This window comes from Carcharhinus amblyrhynchos, chromosome 14, assembly GCF_965287045.1.
Source record: "Carcharhinus amblyrhynchos chromosome 14, sCarAmb.v2.hapA, whole genome shotgun sequence".
Lineage (NCBI taxonomy): Eukaryota > Metazoa > Chordata > Chondrichthyes > Carcharhiniformes > Carcharhinidae > Carcharhinus > Carcharhinus amblyrhynchos.
The window spans coordinates 28,137,816-28,151,640 of NC_137337.1; the positions used below are offsets into that span (position 1 = coordinate 28,137,816).

General features: G+C 40.2%; 1 protein-coding gene across 1 annotated transcript in view; it reads right to left on the reverse strand.

Annotated features, from left to right (window-relative positions):
* nemf (nuclear export mediator factor) overlaps positions 1–13,825 on the reverse strand; it is a 71,270-nt gene that overhangs the window by 41,137 nt on the left and 16,308 nt on the right. The window contains exons 6-12 of the mRNA XM_080202491.1: positions 12,233–12,300; positions 10,371–10,460; positions 10,103–10,176; positions 8,065–8,135; positions 7,907–7,982; positions 5,981–6,043; positions 4,405–4,482 (exon numbers count right to left, since the gene is read on the reverse strand). Coding sequence (XP_080058617.1) covers positions 4,405–4,482; positions 5,981–6,043; positions 7,907–7,982; positions 8,065–8,135; positions 10,103–10,176; positions 10,371–10,460; positions 12,233–12,300 — 520 coding nt within the window. The remainder of the gene's footprint in view (positions 1–4,404; positions 4,483–5,980; positions 6,044–7,906; positions 7,983–8,064; positions 8,136–10,102; positions 10,177–10,370; positions 10,461–12,232; positions 12,301–13,825) is intronic.

A 13,825-nucleotide genomic window follows, 5' to 3' on the forward strand; every position in this document is an offset into this window, starting at 1 on the left:
CGCTTGACACGAGGTGGACCTCCACCTGTGGAATAAAGACAAAAAATATTAATCATACAGCCTGCCCTTCCGGTGTCTCCCGAGGTTTAACCCTATTTAATAGCCCCTACCATATCCCTCCATTCTCGTTTCACTCATGTGCCTATCTAACTGCATCTTAATACACTCAAAGAGTGCCCAGTTCGAGTCTTTACGTCGCTCGTCGACGGTCAAATGTCTTATCTGCCACCCAGTTGTTCCACAGCCGAGGGGGCATTGGCAGAAACGGTAGGTTCAATTTGGTAATTTAGTACGATACGGCCCCAACCACCATAAATGCAGACAAGCAGACTGCATCACACCACTGGGAACATGTGTCGTGGTTAGTTCGAGCTCTCTTTTATATATTTAAATATATAGAGCCGTTTACCCATAGTCATCATTTGATCACAAACCGGCCATTTATTTCGAATAGTCATCATCTGGGCAAGAGTCATCATGAGCGGGTCGCGGCACCATCAACCATCAAATGCCTTACACCAGGTACGGTAAATGAATTTGTCTCACCTCCTAGCCGATCGCCTGGGCTTGAGGTCTCGGTAGGTTTTCTGTACATTGGTAGGAGTGAATGCAAGCTCAGCCGAGTGCATATCACAAAGTCAAAGTTTCTTACGACCCCCGAAGGGACTACCAGTACAGTATCATGGCGATTCTCAGCTAGTTGAATTCCTTGCAGAACAATCTTCTGCCAGACTAAGGTTCTGCATACCCTGCGCTAAACGAGTCCAACGTTCCTGCCTCCACCACCCTACTCAGTAGCACATTCCAGACCCCCACAACTCTCTGCGTAAAGAACCTTCTTCTCACCTCCAAATTATACCTCCCCCCCCTCACCCTTAAATGATGACCTCTCGTGTTCGTACCCAGTCTAGGGAGCAGTCTCTCACTATTAACTCTATCTATTCCCTTCAGTATCTTATATACTTCTATCATGTCCCCTCTCAATCTCCGTCTTTCCAAGGAGAATAGCCCCAGTTTCTTCAATCTCTCCTCGTAACCCAGTCCCCCCATGCCAGGCAACATCCTGGTAAACCACCTCTGCACCCTTTCCAGAGACTCCACGTCCTTCCGGTAGTAAGGTGACCAGAACTGGACGCAGTACTCCAAATGCGGTCTAACCAACGTTCTGTACAACTGAAGCATTAGACGGCAGCTTTTATACTCTATGCCCCTTCCTATAAAGGCTAACATCCCATAAGCCTTCCTAACAACGTTCTCCACTTGTGACGCAACCTTCATGGATTTGTGAACCTGCACTCCCAGGTCCCTCTATGTCTATACTCCTAATCGGCCTACCTTTTATCACATAGCTCCTCTCTGCATTATTCCGTCCAAAATGCATCACCTCGCATTTGTCAGGATTAAATGCCATCTGCCACCTATCTGCCTACTGCACCAACCTATCTATATCCTGTTGTATCACCTGACAATCCAGTTCCGTACCCGCCAACCCTGCCATCTTGGTGTCATCAGCAAACTTGCTGATCACACCACCTACGCCCTCTTCCAAGTCATTTATGTAGACTACAAAGAGGAGATATCACTTTTAACAATGTGCCAAGACATTTCGGTGGTATAATTAAAAGAAATATCTCCAACCAAAGAAAAATACATTCAGGAGAAAACCAAAAACTTGGTCAAAGAAGTTGATTTTAAGAAGTGTCATAAAAGAGAGAGATCTGAGGAGTAAAGTGAACAAATTTCAGAGCACTGAATCATGGCAGAGTACCTGGGTGGGATGGAAAGGGGCGTGGGTCAAAGGTCTGAAGCAATGTAAACAAAAGGATCAGAATATTAAATTTGAGGCATTGAGGGTAGGAACCAAAGTAGGTCAGCAAGGACCAGTGATAGAATGATAAATCAGCAAATGAAAGGGACAGAAGAACTCATGAAAACCACAATCACCAGAGGAAGTGGTACTGAATAAATTGATGGAGCTGTGGGTTGACAAGTCCCCAGGTCCTGATGGGCTTCACCCAAGGGTCTTAAAAGAAGTGGCTAGTATGATAGTTGATGTGTTGGTTTTAATTTTCCCAAAATTCCCTAGACTCAGGGAAGATTCCATTAGATTGGAAAATAGTGATTGTAACTCTTTTATTCAAAAAGGAAAGGAGACAGAAAGCAAGAAACAACAGGCTAGCTGGTTTAACATCCATTGTAGAGAAAATGTTAGAAGCCATAATTAAAGATTTTATAGTAGGGCACTCAGATAAATTCAAGATAAATGAGACAAAGTCAACATGGTTTTGAGAGGGAAATCGTGTTTAACCAATTTATTAGGAGTTGTTTGAGGAAGTAACACGCTGTGGGTAAAGGGGAACCAGTGAATCTAACCAGTGAAGGCATTTGATAGGGTGCCACAGAAAACAAAAGGTCATGATGAAATGGGTATCATATTGGCATGGATAGAAGAATGGCTAGCTAACAGGCTGTAGAGTGTAGGCATAAATGGGTCATTTTCTAGTTGGCAAACTGTAACAAGTGGTGTGCCACAGAGTTCAATACTGGGGCCTCAACTTTTTACAATTTATATGAATTACTTTGGTGAAAGGACTAAAAGGTATAGTTACTAAATTTGCAGATGACACAAAAATAAATAAAACATAAGAAGGTGACAAAGGGATATAGATAGATTAAGGGAGTGGGCAAAGATTTGGCAAATGGCGTATAATGTGGGAAAATGTGAAATTGTCTATTTTGCAGGAAGAATAAAGAAGAAGCATATTATCTAAATGATGAGAGCTCGCAGAGCTTAGAGACGTAGAGGGATGCGGGTGTTCTTGTGACTCGCAAAAGGTTAGTTTGCCAGTACAGCAGGTAATTAGGAAAGCTAATAAAATGTTATCATTTATTGCAAGGGAAATTGAATAGACCTGAAGGAGCAGTGCTCTAAAATCTTGTGATTCCAAATAAATCTGTTGGACTTTAACCTGGTGTTGTAAGACTTCTCAGCTGTAGAGGGCTTTGTAAGAGTAAGTGACCATTTGATTGGAACTGAAGGGTGGATGTGGAGAGAATATTTCCTCTCACGGGAGAAGGCAGGTGGGAGCAATCTTTGTTTTTTTTAGGCAAGGCTATATAGATTTTCTACAGCCAGGGAGTAAAAGGTTATTTGGGGCAGGTGGATATGGGGTTAAAGTCAGCTCAACCATGATTTACTGAATGACAGCAGGCTTAAGAGGCTGAGTGGCTTATTCCTGCTCCTAATTCATACATTCATATGCTAACTCATGGTAAACAGAATTTGGTGTAGGATGATAGAAGCAGCAGCATTTTGGCTGAGCTTAGTTTATGGAGAAGGGTGGTAAGAAGAACTGGAATAGCCTAGTCAGAAAATAACACAGCAGGGATGTGGTTTTCAACAGTACCTAGACTAAGTTAGGAAAGACATAATGGGCATGATTCCCTGTATCAGCACGGTGCCTTTGGAGGGATTCATGACCAGCGCCCAGCAGATCGCAGCTATCCCAGAAATGTAGAGAGATGCAGCCTTTTTTTTTGAAAGAGTAATCAGCCTCATTCTGGAAATCAGCATGAGGCTGATTACAGTATGGGATGGCATCGTCCAGGCTAGCTAATGTTTCCCACCCCGTCGAGACAGATTCCCACCAGTGGGAGGTCACGTATGGTCCCCATGAACGGGAAGCAGGTATGGTCGTCCTGCTGGTGGGGACAGAGGCCATTGAGGCCCCCCCAGGGTGGGGGAGTGCCCCTTGAACAGCGCCAGTGTGGCACTTTGGCAATGCCAAGGAGGTGGGGGTGTTGGACTGGTCATGGAGAGTGGGGGTTGGGGTGGACATGGAGGGAGGGTTACAGAAACCGGTGATGGGGTCATGGAGGCCTGCGATTGGGAGGGAGGGTCATGGAGACCGGTGATGGGGGGAGCCAGTGCACATGCGTCTATCTCCATGCTGACAGCTTGGCACATGTGCACTGGCCTGCTCAGCATGATGATTCTGACCTCTCTGGCAGGTTCAGGCTCTATTCACCACCCCTCCCCCCCCCCCACCCCACCACCTCCCTCCTCCCACTCACCCACCCCCCCTACCAATGTGAATCAGGTTACAGACTCTGCGATGCATAGATTCCCGGAGATTCATTCCACTCAGCTCGCCCAAAAAATGGGCTGGAAAATCTCCAGTATTCCTGCCCTTTGGGCACTTAGTTTTTTTTTTGAGAGAATTGCCCCCATAATGTCTTCAATCTAAACCAACGGGAGTTATCCATACAAAATAACAATTACAAATGTACATAATATCCCTTAAGATTACTATTGATGTATGGATGATAGATTAATGTTCACAGCAGCAAACTTACAATTAGCCATCATATACTCTACTATTGCAGGTGTATAATTAAGCTTACCTGATTTGCTTGCAAGGCATCTAACCTTTTCTCATGGTCTTTACGAACATTTTCCAATTTCTTCAATGCTTGCTTTTCCTTATAACATGGAATATAAGGTATTATATCTATATCATGCATTTTGTCCACAGTGATCATCAATGGTGTATCTTTTCACTTGGAAAATTGAAATATTTTCAACTCTTTTGAAAACGCTTGTAAACCACGCATTAATCTGCTTACACATCAATATAGATTATGTTTTTATACTATTATCAGGGAATAAACCATCACCCTGCAATTTTGTGGGGTATTCTATTTTGGTGAGAGCCCAGCTGAACTGCGAAGTGTAAAAGAATAAACAACTAGTTTCAGCCCTTTGCATTATTACCCTCATCAAAATTAGAGCTGGAGGCGAGGAGAATCTCAGAGCCCTAATGTTTGTAGAACTTCAGAATAACTGGTCTAGTAATGTTCTTCATTTTCTATTTAATGAAACAGTCATAAATATATTAAATTATGTATTGCATTAATAAAAGTACTGTGAATGCATCCAAAAGTTCTGATTTTTAAGCCAGAAATAAACTTTGGATATAAATAGTAAATGGTCACCATACAATATGCAAGAAGGTTTTAAGTAGAGCAAGGCACAAATAAATTTTGAAAACTTCCAATGGCTTAAAATTTAATAATAAAACAGTAGAACATTCTGGCTACAACGGTAACGGGAAGAACTATTCTCATTTGAAAGCCACAAAGAGGTACAGGTAGCATCTAGCACATTATTGAAAGGGGGTAAATGCGGATAAGTTTGGTTAAATCTTTTTAAAATCACATAAGTTAAAAAATGACCTGTTTGTTGAATTTAGGAGATTGGAAAACAATTTTAGGAGCAGTACTTCACAGATGAATATTTCAGCATTATGTCCTCAGTCATGTGCCAGGAACAGATGATTAGGGAACTTGATACACAAGGAAATGTGGGGTATCAGGAATAAAGATGCTACCTTGCGGGGCCCACCTGACGAAGGAACAGCCAGTTCCTAAAGCTAGTGGCGTTTGCTACAAATAAATCTGTTGGACTTTAACCTGGTGTTGAGAGACTTCTTATTGTGTTTACCCCAGTCTAATGCCAGCATCCCCACATCATTGCATAGTTCTGACAGAGATGGGAGCAATACTGTAAGGATGGGATATATCTGAAGGGGGGAGGTACTAATTTACCTGTAGAGGATCATTTTCTTCCCAGGCAGTGAAAGAAAAAAATCAAAAAAAAATCTTTTTGTCAATGTTATTATGAATGCCCAGTGGTGCTGAAATTATATTGCCGCAAAAGATGAACATAAAGTCATTTAACAAAGTTGGTGAAATTTGATAAGTTATTCTACACAGAAATGGGCCATTCAGCTCAACTACTCCATAGCAATATTTATGTACCATTTAAAACTATTTTTATTTAGATTACCAGAGCCAGGAATCCTTCTAACCACGGTAACAGTGTTTTTGACTGTGTAGTTGCAGAGAGAACATCAATAAAATAAATTAAGTAAAACAGTGTGAATTTTTTCAGTGCTTTTTAAAGATAGTGAAATCTTACCTGCTGCAAAGCTTTTAAGTCTATTTTCTGGCTTTCTAATTTTGAGTAAAACTCATCAACTGCCTGAACAAAAAATATATTTTTACAAAATTAGCCCAAAAAAAATTTAAACACTAATAAGAAACACACAGTAGAATTTATGTTGCTGAGGTTCTGTTGTATCAGTGTTGGGCATCCATGATTTCCCCTGCCAAAGTGGTCTTTGAATTTTGGTATCAAATGGATATCACAACCATGCCAAATCTTGCCTTTGCACACACTACACACGCACTTGCAAGAGAAGTTGCTCTTTAGTGATTAGGATAGGAAACTTATTAACTGATTGGTACTGCAGTATACCTATCTGCATCTAGCTGACATGAATGAACCCAATACAGACCCGGGATGAATGTAAGACCTTGCTGGTTTGTATGATTTGTCCAAAATCAATTATTTATTATTGGAATAACATTTCTTATGACGGTTTTTACCACTATAAATTTTATCACAATTTTGCAAAGGGTTTTATTTTCATGTAACAGTTACAGATAATTTAAAGGTTTTGACTTTATTTTATATATAATTTATAGTCAAATAAAAGCAAAGCACAAAATTATTCATTCACACTTTATCTTCAATGTTAGGACAGTGAGAGTTTTCACTAAAGCAATATTTGCAGCTGATCTATTACAGACTGCCAGACAATTATTTCTGTATGCCTCTAATTCTCATTAACCATTCCAATAGTCTATAACTACAAATGAGACAAAATGCCAGTGATTGTTTTACGTAATCTCCTCTATCCAGCAAAGAGATTACTGCAGGGAACTAAAACATACATCTTCAAATAATACATACAGAAGAGGAAAACTGACTTATCTTCCTACACAAAATACATAAATCCAAGTTATTTTCTTTCTGTTTCTTTATAAAAGCCTATGGTTAGCGGACCAATGTGTGTTAAATTGAAATTAAATTGAAAAATAACTTGAAATATGCTATTAGCAATAAGAAACCACATTCTCATTTCTGACTTTTGCTTAGACAGTGCAAGAATATGAATTGGATGTGCCCAACAAAAATGATCATTCGAAAAAAATTTGAGGCTTTTTTGCATATGTTGCAACCAAATAATCCCACGTTAAATACAGAACAGCTGTTTAATCACTGATGTCTTTGCCTCCATTTTTATTATAAAAAGCACTTATTATTACTGAAAATACAAGCTATATCAAAACCATATACTAACATCAAACTGAAATGCAAAATCCTGAAAGCACTAGGGAGCAGAGGTTTAAGGTGTGAGGGCAAGGTTTAAAGAAGATGTACAAAGCAGATTTTTTTTTTTTACAGAGTAGTGGTCTGGAGCCTGGAGTTCGTTGCTGGGGGAGATAGTGGAAGCAGATACAGTAGTGACTTCTAAGGGCATCTTGACAAGCACATGAATAGGATGGGAATAGAGGGATATGGTCCCCAGAAGGGTAGGAGGTTTTAGTTAAATCGAGCAGTTTGGTCGGTGCAGGCTTGGAGGGCCAAAGGGCCTGCTCCTGTACTGTAATTTTCTTTGTTCACTAGTAAATAGAAAGAGTTAATGAAGCCGTGCAAGAATTCTCAACTTACTGCCAAAATCTTGTAACTAGAGTGCCTTTAAGTTACTGCACTGTTCGTGAGAAGTCTTGTTCCCATGCAACTCAAAAGAGTAAATTCATATAAGTGCTGCCTATTTTTTTCTAGTGGCAGCATGTACTTTTAAACTTGCTTTCTATATGCAAATATTACAACAAGGGATCAATGTGCTCCTTCAAGAATCTATCATATTTGTTACATGATTAAGAAATAAGCACAATATATCCATGTCCTATTATTAGGCATCTTACATTTATGTCTAAATAAGACTGAACATTTTAGAAAGAAACAAAAAAATAAGATCCAGCAGTATATTATTACCTTATCAAACGAGTCAAACACTATACACGAATAGTTTGTATGTTGTTCAAAAAGAAATGGATGAAATTCCTCATATCTGTAAAAGACAAAATCATTTTTTCAAAGAGATAGTCTAATAGCCCTACAACCATATGATAATGCAAGAAGTATAAACTTACGTTAGTAACTCTTCAGGTGGCTTGTCTGGATCCAAACTTGGCTTTTTTTCTCGTTTTTGTATAATATAACCCTATCCAAAAACAATTAATACAATTTGTCTATTTCAGGGTTATAAGTAGTTTAAAATTTAAATGGGTGCATGGTTTTAAAAATATCTCCAGACACACCTTTTGTTTCTTTTCTTGTCCCATTTCCACTCCCTCTGTTTTTGCACCATTAAATTCTGTAATTTAATCTCTCCTGTCCTCTACCCTAACGGAGACATTTTTTTCATTCTTCTTCCTACCCATTCCAGTTCAAAACCTATTACATTTTCCCAGTGCTGATGTATGACCACAGACCCGAAACATTGACTTTGTTTCTCTATAAAGGTAGTGCTGGATCTGCTGATTTCCAGCATTTTCTGTTTTAGTTCCAAATTTGATATAGCGAGCCTTCAAGGTAAGGATATCTTTGGAACACCTCAGATATTCATGCTTGAATTTTTGTTTTGTTGCGCTACTTGTGAAAACAGGCCATTTTGCTCAATGAGTCTATGTAGGCATGTATTCGCCACAAAAGAAAATAGTGCTAGCCACACTTAGCTGTCCTGTTCCGATATCCCAGTTTTCTTTATATATCTGTAGTTTTACATTAAATGTTGCCATATCCTCAGGTCTCTGTAAAAAGGCCCTTTTCATTCTCTAAATGTTTCAGAGGCGAGCTTACTAGATTCACGCCTGGTTTCTCGCTTCTCGCGATCTTGCCAGCTCTGGATACTTAAATATTATTAGTGAGTCTCAAATGCAATTGCCCAGGCTTACTTGTCTTAATGACCTCACTGGTAGAGGTCCTCACCAGTAAGGATTTGGTCCCCATCAATGGGGAGCTGATGTGATGGCCTCTCCGGTGGGACGGGATGCCATTGAGGCCCAGGTGCAGGGCCTAAGGGGAGGATGTGCATTCAGCAATTGGGGCAGCAAGTCAACCGGGCCAGGAAGTTGGGGATGATCAGCTGGGGAGGCCAGCGAACAGGCTGAGGGGGAAAACTGACAGATCTCTCTGCTCTGTTGCACATATCATGATTGTACAAAGATCATGATAGTACCCTCTTCTGCGAGCAACTAGTTTTCTGCTGAGAATAGACTCCATCCATTTGCTCTACTGGCATGAATCATATTTCACCTCTTTTTTTGCACAAAGTGCCATTAGATTGTGTCTGAAGGCTTGCTGAAAAAATGGGCGTGATTTTCTCCCATTTTCATGCTCATTCAGCATCTAGAATTTAAGCACCCCCCCACCCTCCATTGCATTTCATTTGGCTTCTATTATGCCTCACTTTAGACCCCACAACCATTACAGACTGCATACTTTATCTACTTCATGGTATTTCTATACAAGTTATTTTTAACATCAACCCCATAAGCAGAATTATACCCACTGTAAAACCTCAATATCATTCCTGCAACTTGGAAGTGAATACCACAATCAGTACTCTAACTGACATCTTATAAGCCCATCATTACTATTGGCTTGTGTTTTGTATATATATAGAATTCCATTAATGTTTTGGCTTTTAAAATAATCTAATCAACCCGAGGTCAAAGTCATAGAGCAATGCAGCATGGAAACACCATGGTGTTGCCTAAAATGTTTCGTGAGCCTGTACCCCTTCCAAAATCCCCAAGTTTTCCCAGTGCACTAAGCCTATTTCCCTTGAATATATTTACTCCTATTATAATTTTAAAGTCAAAATGTCTTGTCTCACACTTGCTGACACTAAATTAGAGTTGCCATTTTAAGCCCACCATCTCAAACTTACCAATATCATTTTTTAGTTTCCTTTGGCATGCTAAAGAATTGAGCTTTACTTCCTGTTTTGAAGTCATCGACAGACTATTTCTACAGCTACATACAATTCAGCAATATACACTGGAAAGCATGAGCAGAGGCAAAAATGATATCTGAAACGGAGATCCAATTACAGAATATGGGAAATTAACTGGCAGAGAAGAGGTAGGCTTGGCATCACAAGGAAATAATACTACAAGAGTCTACCTGTCCTTTAAAGTTACTTGTCATCTCCATAAATTCCTCAGCCTTCTGTAAAGCTGCCATAAGCTTTTCTCCATCTGGAAATGGGAAGTATGATTAAAGGCAAAATTTAAAACTGAAAATTAAAACAGAAAAAATCTCAAATTATTCTTTCATTTGTCATACCAAAGATTACAATTATTCTTACAATAATGTTATGCCATTAAACTATTTTCATAAAATGCACTATTTTCAATAACATTGCAATTAAAATCTGTTCCTGTAAACTTACCTTTAGACAGATCAAAATCATGGCCTACTTTTGCATTACCAGATATTCCAATCTTCATCAGACAATGTTCAATCAACGTTGCTCCACAAGCTGTAAAATGAAAAAGGTATTTTGATGGTTAGAAAATGTCGTCATTTCAAATCTCAAGAAAATGAAAATATTTTTCAATGTCTAATCTGTAAAATAACTGGCCACACTAAACCAGTTTTATTTCAGTGCTGAACTGGAAATAAATCTACATCTTGCATGTGCTTGAAAATGATATTCTACAGTCGACATGCAGTATTAAAACTATTAAAATTAAAAATCTATTAGAACTGATCTAATTGGAAGCACTTCCTGAGAACAAATGAAGTTTGTTACTTTGTTTAGATGTGTCAAGTAAGCCAGCATTATGCCTTTAAACCCTGACATGAGTTATAGCTGTATTTGCTGGTGACAATACCATCTTGGGCGGCACGCTAGCACTGTGGTTAGCACTGCTGCTTCACAGCTCCAGGGTCCTGAGTTCGATTCCCGGCTCGCGTCACTGTCTATGTGGAGTTTACACATTCTCCTCGTGTCTGCGTGGGTTTCCTCCCACAGTCCAAAGATGTGCAGGTTAGGTTGATTGGCCATGCTAAGAAATTGCCCCTTAGTGACTAGGGATGCGTAGGTTAGAGGGATTAGTGGGTATGATATGTAAGGATACGGGGATAGGTCCTGGGTGAGATTGTGTTCGGTGCAGACTCGATGGGCCAAAGGGCCTCTTTCTGCACTGTGGGGTTCTATGATTCATTTTGATTCCCTTTGTCCTGGAATTAAACAATTTTGATTTATTGAAGAAAATCAGTTATACCATTGTGGGAAGGCCTTACAGACGGTCTCCAAGTCAGGTGGGGAATGATGGCCAAACAGAAGTATATGTGATGCTATTGTTTTCTCAAGTTTGCCAGTTTTATTTTATATCAATGTATTGTAGCTTAACTCTTTGGAGGTTCTCGCGAGCTCTGCAGCCCATTACATGAATTACAGGTCTTATATATGTTCACTGTTATTAGAACCAGTATTGCAAATGTTATTATTACTGTATCACAAAATAAATTTGAGATCAAAACTCTGAGAATCCGTTTTTTTTATATTCCTTGCTAGTTTATTCTCATGCTATCAATTTTTGTCATCTTCTGCTGGCTTCTAAAACTCTCCAAATTCTCAGGCTTACTACTTTTCTTGGCAATATTATAAACCTCTTCTGTAAATCTAATAACACCCTTAACCTTAGTTAGCCACAGATAGGCCACATTCCTCTGGATGTTTTATTTCTCACTGGAATGTATATTCTTGATAATGAAATATTTATTTAAATGCCTGCAATTACTCATCTACAAACATACCTTTTAAGCAGGTACAAAAGCTTTTCTGTTAATGTTTGATTCACTGCCATTTAGCTTCCGGTAATGCTTATCTTGAAGAGGTTCTGCTCTTCTCTCCAACAGAACTTCCATTTGTCTCTTCCACAATCTCCCTTTTATTCTTTTATCCCCACTCCCCTTTCCCCAACTCTTGACTTATTTAAAACTTATTACAAATAGAACTTCCTCCAGTTTGAAGAGAAGTCATTAGCCTAAAATGTTAACAGTTTCCCTCTCCACAAATGCTCCTTGACTGATTAGCATTTCCAGCATTTTCTGTTTTTATTTCAGATTGCTTGCAGCTTTTGAATTAGCAATACTCAAGTACTTGCTTTTCTTACTTTTATTCCACAGTGATGTCTAAGTTACCACCGCTGAGCATGTTATAACACAACTAGCATATTGATACTACAGAAATTTCCTGATTATCTGAATTTACTGACTATACTTACAAAAAAAAATGTTACTCACAAAGATGGGGGTTCAGAATTTTCTTTATTTGTTCTCCTTTTGGTGTATTAGCCAATACTTCTGTCAACCTGTACAACAATTAGAATTTTCTGTAGTTACCAAGAATGGCAAGGGTATAACTTTCTATTAATTACTGCAGCATAGAGATGCATCAAGACTTAAAATCATATTACTGGGTGATTTTTCTACTGCATTGAATCCAATTAACTTATTTCCTGGGATCAAAGTAAAAGTCACCTCTTTACAATGTGTGCATACTTCTAGAGTGCATGAGTAGCATGGGCAGACGGGGACTGCCTTAGAATGGTCGTCTTATTGAAATAAAATGCAAATTGAGTGACTGTACGTCATTAATGCCTTACGTCATTTATTGAGGGCACCAACCTGACAGTGCCAACCTTTGCCAGGGCAGACCCCAAGGAATGCCAGCGATGATGAGAAGGCCAATGCTGGTGATAAGGAAGCTGATGCCAGTGTTGATCGGAGGGAAGAGGACCCATGCCATCCATGGTTGGTGGGGCAGAAGGGAGGAATGAATTTTTTCCCAGCGACTGAGGTAGCCTTTCAAGTCCCCACCTTGCCAGACTAACAGCACAGACCCCCGCTCACATTCCTTTTGCAATTAATGGCACAAGATCTGGAGAGAAAACTGGCCAATGGAGTTGGAGAGTTCCACACCAGTTCTCTCACCAGAACTGACAATCTTCCAAATTCTCGCAAGTTTCCGCCCTTTGGGATATGGAGGATTACAGAGGAAGAGACAAATAGTGGCTTAATTACAGACTGACAATCTGTCTGGACAAAGCCAAGTAATTTCAATTTTACAGCAAGCACATGAATGGAAAAGAAAAGACTTCAATGTTGCAGACCTAGGGGGCGATTCTGCCAAAAGTGTTAAATTGGTAGAAAAACCGTTCTAACCCCTTCTTCAAGGCGAGTTCAGCTTCTTACCTGGATCTCCGCACTCTGCACTGCAGAAGGTCCCAGTCATGAATATCATTAAAAATCCAAGATGGGGGGGACCTATTCATGCCAGAGTCTGACCGTTCTGGAACTCTGCGCATGCGCAGTGGTCCCAACCTGTCAGACTCCCCGTTTGCTGGCCAGCTCAATTGCTGGCCAGCCCGGGACCCGCACAGTGCTGCCCCTCAGCCAACCCCATGGCCCAATCGCAGCCCCACAACAATTCTCGGGGTAGTCCTGGCCCTCCCCCGCAAAAGCACCCCGATTTACAGCCCTCTCCCCCTCCTTTCATTCCGGCAGAGTCTCCAGCTGGTTCCCTGAACATGAGGAGCTAATCTGAATGCCGCTGGAATGAAGAACTCGTGGCGGGGTGAGAAATTCAACCGGGACCTGAAAGTTCCCAATAATTAACTGATAAACATATTTAAAATACATTTTTAAAAAATTTAAATTACTTACCTGCTTTCCCACCGGTTTCCAGCGTGGTCCGACCGGCGACTGTTCGCCACCTCTGGGAGATCCACATGCATTCCTGGTGCAAGCTCAAATCCCAGTTCAAGGTCGGTGACTCACGCCTCCGGCTTCGGCCTACTAGAAATGTTGTGGGTTGCGATGAGAGAATCGCAGCCC